This window comes from Camelus ferus, chromosome 2, assembly GCF_009834535.1.
Source record: "Camelus ferus isolate YT-003-E chromosome 2, BCGSAC_Cfer_1.0, whole genome shotgun sequence".
Taxonomy (NCBI): Eukaryota; Metazoa; Chordata; class Mammalia; order Artiodactyla; family Camelidae; genus Camelus; species Camelus ferus.
In genome coordinates, this window is record NC_045697.1 from 5,918,012 (window position 1) to 5,925,624 (window position 7,613).

Consider the following 7,613-nt stretch of genomic DNA (forward strand, 5'->3'; position numbering starts at 1 on the left):
CTGACAGGTCATCTCCAACTTTCTGCCTGGGCTCCACTGAGCCAAGCCAAGTATGTTGGCAGGGCTGGTGCCTGGGTGTATTCTGTAGCCAGGGACTATGCCTGTCTTGGTGTAAAAAGAGTTGACTCTCTTGATACCAGCACTGACTGCAGCAGCAAAAATCCTACCTGTTTTCCCATTGATTTAGCCATTTGTCTCAGTAAAGCAAATCCAATTTAAACATATCTTCAGAAAAAAGAAGGATCAAATGAGTTTAAATAGAAGCCTATTTGCTGACCAGATTAGGAAAATCCCCTTTGTGTTAAAATGGTCTAAGAAAACCTCTAGGTACAATTTTGCAGGAGCCAAATGTGTGAGAGGATCTCTTCCTCTCAGACATCCTCTGAGGGCGGGGTTCTGGCTGGGTTAAAAAAAGAGAGGAGGATTTATCAGCTGCCTGGTTGGTTAGAGTGTGTGCTGACCAGGTTGGGTTCTGAGGCTAACCCCAGAGACTCCACCATTTTCAGTTGTTAACTCTGCCCAGCTCCTTTGAAAATGTGGGAAAGAGCTTGGGTGAGAGAGGGCAGCCATCACTTATGCAAAACCATCATCCCCACCAAGCTACTCCCTGCGAAGACGGGCGGGACACGTGACACCGTAACCTTGCAGCACATTCATTTCCTTTGCTTGCATACGGTCTTACTGATAGAGAGGAAACTCTCAGTTTCCAGAAGTGATAAGAAACCTGGTCTTCTGGATTACAGAGGGAAAAGTCCTCGAGTTCCAAAATCGATCCTTTCATGCACAAGGCTTCATGCCTCTGAGCCTTTGCATGTGCTATTCCCTCTGCTAGGAATGCCCCTCCCAGCCCAGAGTGCTGGCGGATTCCATCTCACCCTCCAGCTGGAGCCGCCTCTCTTCTGTGCAGCCTGTCCCAGTGCTGCCCACCCAAACGGGCATCCCCTTGTCCATCAGGCCCCCTCTGAGTCTGGTTCATTATTTGCTCTAAGCAAGGCTTTTTCAGTTGCAGGTGACAATGGAAACTCAGCTCAGTCATGTGTTAGCAAAAAGCTTGTAACTGCAAAGACCAGGGTATGACTGAATCTAGAGGCTCATAGATGTCATTCTTTCTCACACTCTCTCTCTCCTCTTCCTTTTCTTCTTCACCCTCTCTTCCTCCTCCTCCTCCCTCTTTGGGAACATGAGTCCCAGGAGGACAGGAGTGTATGTTTGATTCTCCTTGTAATCCCCAGCTTAGGACAGAGCCTGGGATCTAGCTGCAGCTCAGCCCCCAGCTCAGACATCAATTTTGTGCTAAGAAGAAAAAGATTCCCTTTTCTCACTATGATTTACTGCCTTTTGTGGAAGTTTTTAATAATCATGATACAAACCTACACTGGCTCTGACTTGTATACCCTGTACCATCTCCTCTCCATCTCCCACATAGTAGGTCCTTAATAAATGCTTGCTGGATGAGTGAATAGATGGGATTCAGGGAGTTGGAACTAACTGAAAACGAATGCAAAATTGTGAGGTGAACCTGTGTGTACCTTTGTTGGTTGAATTGTCTGTCCATTGGTGTCACAGAGTTGGGCACAGAGCCCCCCTTTTATTATTCCTCCACCAACAAAAGTTTGTCAAGCACCCACTCATTGTGTTGGTTGGGGAATTCAGACATGAACAAGATACAATTCCTTGATTTAAGAAGTTCGAAGGCTAGAGAGCCAGAAGCCATGTAAATGAATGGTGACAACGCTGTGTCACAATTGCTGAACGTTATGGGATATGAGCCAACCCAGGGCTCTACGAGAACTCAGGACATCCACTCAGTCCAGAAGAGCCAGGAAGGCTTCCTGGAGAGGCGCAGTTTAAGTCAGACCTAAAAGGAGGGAAAGGCACTGACATCGTTGAGTGCCCCACGCAACGCATAAAGCCGTGTTCAGTGTGGTCCAGTCTCCAAGCAGTGTCGTATTCAAAAAGATAATTTCCAAATGCAAATTGCTTTCTTGCATTTTTAAAGTTCTGCGAACGCAACAGTTAACCCTTCTCTAAAATTCCCTTTTCTCTTCCTTATTCACTTTCCTGCAGGCTTCCCAATTCACTCACCTCTCTTACATCAAACTTTCCTGGGAAATCCCACACTGAACTTTTTTAGTCCCTCTCCCCATCTTTCTCCTTCTGCTCTTTATTATGATGACAAATAAAGTCTCTTCCTTTGGGGACCTTTTCTTTCTCCTCTAGCCTCTCAGGTGCAATAACGCACCCACTTTCTGACTCTTCTTCAAAAAAGTCAGGGCAGAAGCCTCTGTGGAGAGCAGCCCGGGGCAAGGAACTGCACTGGTACAGCTGGAGGAAGAGGGAGGTTCAGAACCTCTTCTACAGGAATTATTTTGGTATCATCACATTTATCTTTCAAACTACTATTATTAACCCATTTTGAAGATGAGGAAACTGAGGCTCAGAGAGATCAAATAACTTGCCCAAGATCTCACAGCTAGTAAATGCCTACTTCTGCCTGCCATGCCTTTCCTTCTCTTATTGTCCCCTTTGCCTACTTGACCGTGACTTCAACTCAGAGAGAGACTTCCCCAGGGAAGCCTTCTCTTGACATTTTGTTTTGGTCAAACCAACCTATTGTACACCTTCATAAGGCTGCAGTGCTTTTCCTTCATAGTACTTGTCACAGTTGTAATTGTCCATTTCTGTGGATGATTCTTGGGTTAAAGCCCATCTCCAATGCTAGACTATAACCTTACAGAGGGAAAGGGCAATATATATATATATTATACCCTGTATTCCCAGTGAATAAAACAGAATCTGGGACATAATAGATGCTCAATAAATATTTGTCAAAGAAATGAATAAGGAACTGGAATTCAAACCCTTGTCTCTAAAACCCAAGTTCTTTTCTAAAATCAGTGTTTGTGTTCTCCAGGAGAACAAGATGGGGTGGAGGTCATTTCAGTGTGAGGAATTACTATATGACTCATTAGGGAAGTGAAAATTTGTGGGGGGGTGTGTGTTGGTAGTGGTTTGAATACAGGCTGCATGTGGAGGGGGGCAAGATGATTAGAAAAGGACCTCACTTGCCTAAGGAGCAAGGATCACAGGGAGCCACTGGGGGGTTTTCATCTGGGGAGCGGCATGATCATAGTTATATTCGAGAAAGCTCACTCTGCCTGCCACTGAGTGTCGGGTGGACAAAAACTGGACTCTAGGATAGTGTCACTATAAAGCCAGCTGGAGAAGAAACAGTCCTGGACAGGGTCTTCAGTGGGGAGAGGAGCGGTCCAGCTCCCAGGAGACAGGGGAGACAGGCATTAAGTGTGGCTCTCCAGTTTTAGGCATAGACACCTGGACAGATGGTTTTGCTGTCTCTGGATTTCATAGGCACTGAATGGCGAGGAGCTTTGAGGGGGAAGAGGCTGTATAAGGCTAAGCGGGCTGGATCTGAGAAGCTGGGACACTTGTCGTTGTTGGACCAAGATGCAGGTGGGGCCCAGGGAGAATGGGGCAGGTGGGTCTGAGTGGAGAGGCTACTAGGGAGGGGATGAGAGAGTCCAATCCTTGTTTCTAGACCTCAATGAAGGAGAGTATGTGGGTCGGCGGGTCTTAGGTGAGACTGGGCAGCTCGCTGCTGCCTCATCCGTTTCTCTCCCCAGCTGCCTTCAGCTGAGCTGGACACTAGCAGAGGGACTTGGCGGCTCACAAATGGAGCTTGTCAGCTGGGAGGGAGGTAAGATCCAGGAACACTGCTCGCTCTCTCCAGTGTTTCCCCAGCATCCTTTTAAAAAAAAAATCTGGGCTCTGGGCCACTTATTCAAGCCTCAGGTTCCTTTTCTGTTCAGCATGAGTTATTAATCCATCCCTCTCAAGGTTAAAAAAGAGAAGGGCTGAAAGTGCCCTGCAGGGAGGAGGTTCTCACTGGCTGGAGGCTCCCTTCCTCCCCTTTGCCTGCTGGCTTCACCCCGAATTATTTCCCAAAGGGAAAATCACACAAGAATTGGCAGGTGGTGGCGGGGAAAGGGCTCTTTCAGAGGTCAGGTTAAGTCTGAATCTTAGGATAGATGTTCAAGGAAGTCTGGAAGAAGATGTTCCCAGGAGACACCTCCTCCTGGCTCCGCTGAACCCTTACACCATCAGGAAGGACAGGAATCCTTACCCCATTTTGTGGATGAGGAAATCAAGGCCCAGCGAAGTTAAGGAGGACACTCAAGGTCACAGAGCCAGGAATCATGTCCCGAGTGGGATTTAGGTCTATGAGAAATCCAAGGCCACACTCTTTACCCTACAAAGGCTCTTTCCCAGTCTAGAAGCCAGTGATTTCCCCCATCCCTACCTCACCTCCCTGTTCCCCAAACGTGGCCAGGGCCAGAGCACCAGGGCTGGGCCAGGCACGTTTTAAGACTTCCTGGGGCGAGGGTCTGGGTCTTCACAGGACCAGGGTCTGGCACTAGAGCGCCTCTCGGACCTGTGGATTTGCCCCCAGACTCCGGAGCTCGGAGCTCGGGCGCCAGTGCACAGGTGGGGCGGGTGCGCAGGAGACTGGGGAGCGCGGAGGCGCTGGGGGCGGGAGCGCGGGCCCCGGGAGCAGCGAGGGACGGCGGCCGCGCAGCAGCGCTTGGGGGCCGGCTGTTCCGGGCCCCCGCCCCCTCGGTGGTGGCTCGCTCTTCGCTTCTCCGGCTCCGAAACAGACACAGCCTCCGCCGCCGCCGCCGCCGCCGCCGCCGCCGCTGCCTGGCGCGCTGCCGGCTCCCTGGAACAGCCCCTCGGACACCGGCCACTTCCCGGCACTGGAGGGGCACAACGCGGCCACCGACCCGGTGGTGCTCCAGGAGGCGAGAGGGGTCCCGGCGCGCTCCGGGGCCCCGGCGCAGCGCACGGTGAGCGCCCCCGGGGCTCGGGGATCCCTTAGCCGCGGGTCCCGGGGTGCCACCTCCCGGGTGCCGGATGGGGCCGCCCTGGGGGCGCAGGGCAGAAGTTGGGACCGAACGCAGCCTGCCTCTGCCGCCGAGCCCGACATACTGCCGCCAGGGCGCAACGCCTCCACGTACCGGGCGCGGTCTGGGCAGCAGCAGCTGGCGCAGGGGGGCGCCGTGGGGGGCTCGGAGGGGGCGGCGCCGCTGGGGCCGGCGCAGGTGGTCACCGCCGGCCTCCTGACCCTGCTCATCGTCTGGACTCTGCTGGGCAATGTGCTGGTGTGCGCGGCCATCGTGCGCAGCCGCCACCTGCGCGCCAAGATGACCAACGTCTTCATCGTGTCTCTGGCTGTGTCCGACCTCTTCGTGGCGCTGCTGGTCATGCCCTGGAAGGCGGTCGCCGAGGTGGCCGGTTACTGGCCCTTTGGGGCCTTCTGCGACGTCTGGGTGGCCTTCGACATCATGTGCTCCACTGCCTCCATCCTGAACCTGTGCATCATCAGCGTGGACCGCTACTGGGCCATCTCCAGGCCCTTCTGCTACGAGCGCAAGATGACCCAGCTTGTGGCCTTGGTCATGGTCGGCCTGGTGTGGACCTTGTCCATCCTCATCTCCTTCATCCCAGTCCAGCTCCAGTGGCACAGGGACAAGATGGGCTCCTGGGGTGGGGTGGACCCGCCATCTAACTCCGCCAACGGGACGCCCTGGGAGGAAGCCGGGGAGCCAGAAGTGAGCGCGGAAAACTGTGACTCCAGCCTGAACCGAACCTACGCGATCTCCTCCTCGCTCATCAGCTTCTACATCCCGGTGGCTATTATGATTGTGACCTATACGCGCATCTACCGCATCGCCCAGGTACAAATTCGCAGGATTTCCTCCCTGGAGAGGGCCGCGGAGCACGCGCAGAGCTGCCGGAGCCGTGAGGCCTGTGCGCCCGACGCCGGCCTGCGGGCGTCCATCAAGAAGGAGACCAAGGTCCTCAAGACCCTGTCGGTGATCATGGGGGTCTTCGTATGCTGCTGGCTACCCTTCTTCATCCTTAACTGCATGGTCCCCTTCTGCAGCGGACACCCCGAGGGCCCCGGGGCGGGCTTCCCCTGTGTCAGCGAGACCACCTTCGACGTCTTCGTCTGGTTCGGCTGGGCCAACTCCTCGCTCAACCCCATCATCTATGCCTTCAACGCTGACTTCCGGCAGGTGTTTGCCCAGCTGCTGGGGTGCAGCCACCTCTGCTCTCGCACCCAGGTGGAGACTGTGATCATCAGCAATGAGCTCATCTCTTACAACCAGGACACCGTGTTCCACAAGGAGATCGCAGCCGCCTACATCCATATGATCCCCAACGTCGTGACACCGGATGACGCGGATGTGGACAAGCAGGCAGAGGAGGAGAGCCCTTTCGATCGTATATCCCATATCTCTCCGAGGTCCCCAGGTGGCGACCCTGCTGCCCAGTCTGTCTGGGAGCTGGACTGCGAGGGGGAGACTTCACTAGGCAAGATAACGCCTTTCCCCCCAAATGGATTCCATTAACCTGCATAAGAAACACGCCTCGTGGATCTATATAACCGCGCAGACACTAGCAAGCATGCGGAACCCACACACGGGCACACACTGACACGTTTCGAGTGCTGCTCAGTCTCTCACGTTTTCTGTGTTGGTGTGGTCGTCCACGTGCTTAGAAACCTCACCAGACCGATTTGTTGTTGAAAGACCTGGCAGAAGCAGTTGGAGTAAACTCAGTCAAATATACCTTAGCCTAGCAGAGATGGACCAGTTGTTCTGTTAGAGAAGATAAGGGGGGGGAAGAAAAAGTGGTACTTAGTCTTTAAAAAATATACTCTCCCCTTCCTTTTTAAACAAAAGGATCATTCAGTGACTTATTTGTGTTTGGGCTGATTTTTAAACAGTAGGCTTAGTATGTGTGTAGTGCTGATGGGAGTGTATGTGGCTTTCCGGAATCTTGCTTCCTGTGGCCTGTGTTTATGCAGTTTCTGCTCTCTGTATGTCTTTACTACAGCTGAGGAATTCTTCCTGATTTGTTCTGGTGTCTAATAAACACGAGTTATGTGTATTACAGGGTGATTATCTTTGCTTTGCCAGATTGGTTCTCAGGACAGCTCCTGGAGAAGCCATGAGAGCATCTTTAAAAGCAGGGAAGATCTTGGCTGGGTCTGGACGCACACGCTTATTTTCTTTACAGACAGTTTGGCCTTAAAGGTACACACAGGGGCAAGAGAACTTGAAGGGCTTCCAATAACTCAGTTTTTTTTTTTTTTTAAATCAGGTGCACACATCTCAAGTCTGTGCAGAAATCTGGCTTCAATGCTGCATCATCAAATATGGTCTTCTTAAGCCAGGAATTCCAATATTTATTTTCTCATTGAGAATCTTCTTTTTAAAATTACATGACATAAAACAATTCTCCTGATTTCTAGACAGATGCTATCAATTCATTGAAAAGATCGTAAAGAATAATGGCTCGATCTTTCTCAACCTCAAATCTATGGTGTTTTTAGAGTTATGTGGCTTTTGATCTACCGTGTTTTCTGAAGGGCTTTGAATTGTGTGAGTTGATGTGCTTTAAAAAACAAATTTCGTTTTTTAAAATAGGCATTTGTAGACAATAGGAAGTGAGAAATACATTTAAACTAAAACGTAGGAGCCAGAGGTGATCTCTGAATGGACTTGAAATTGGAAAATCTGTTGGTTGAG

The 7,613-nt window shown here is 51.6% G+C and overlaps 1 protein-coding gene across 1 annotated transcript; it reads left to right on the forward strand.

Annotated features, from left to right (window-relative positions):
* Window positions 1–3,465: 3,465 nt before the first annotated feature.
* Window positions 3,466–7,296, forward strand: DRD5 (dopamine receptor D5). The gene is made up of 3 exons (XM_032496848.1): window positions 3,466–3,471; window positions 3,642–3,715; window positions 4,469–7,296. Exons 1-3 carry the CDS (start codon window positions 3,466–3,468, stop codon window positions 6,429–6,431), a joined length of 2,043 nt encoding a protein of 680 aa, XP_032352739.1. The 3' UTR covers window positions 6,432–7,296.
* The last annotated feature ends 317 nt before the right edge of the window (window positions 7,297–7,613 follow it).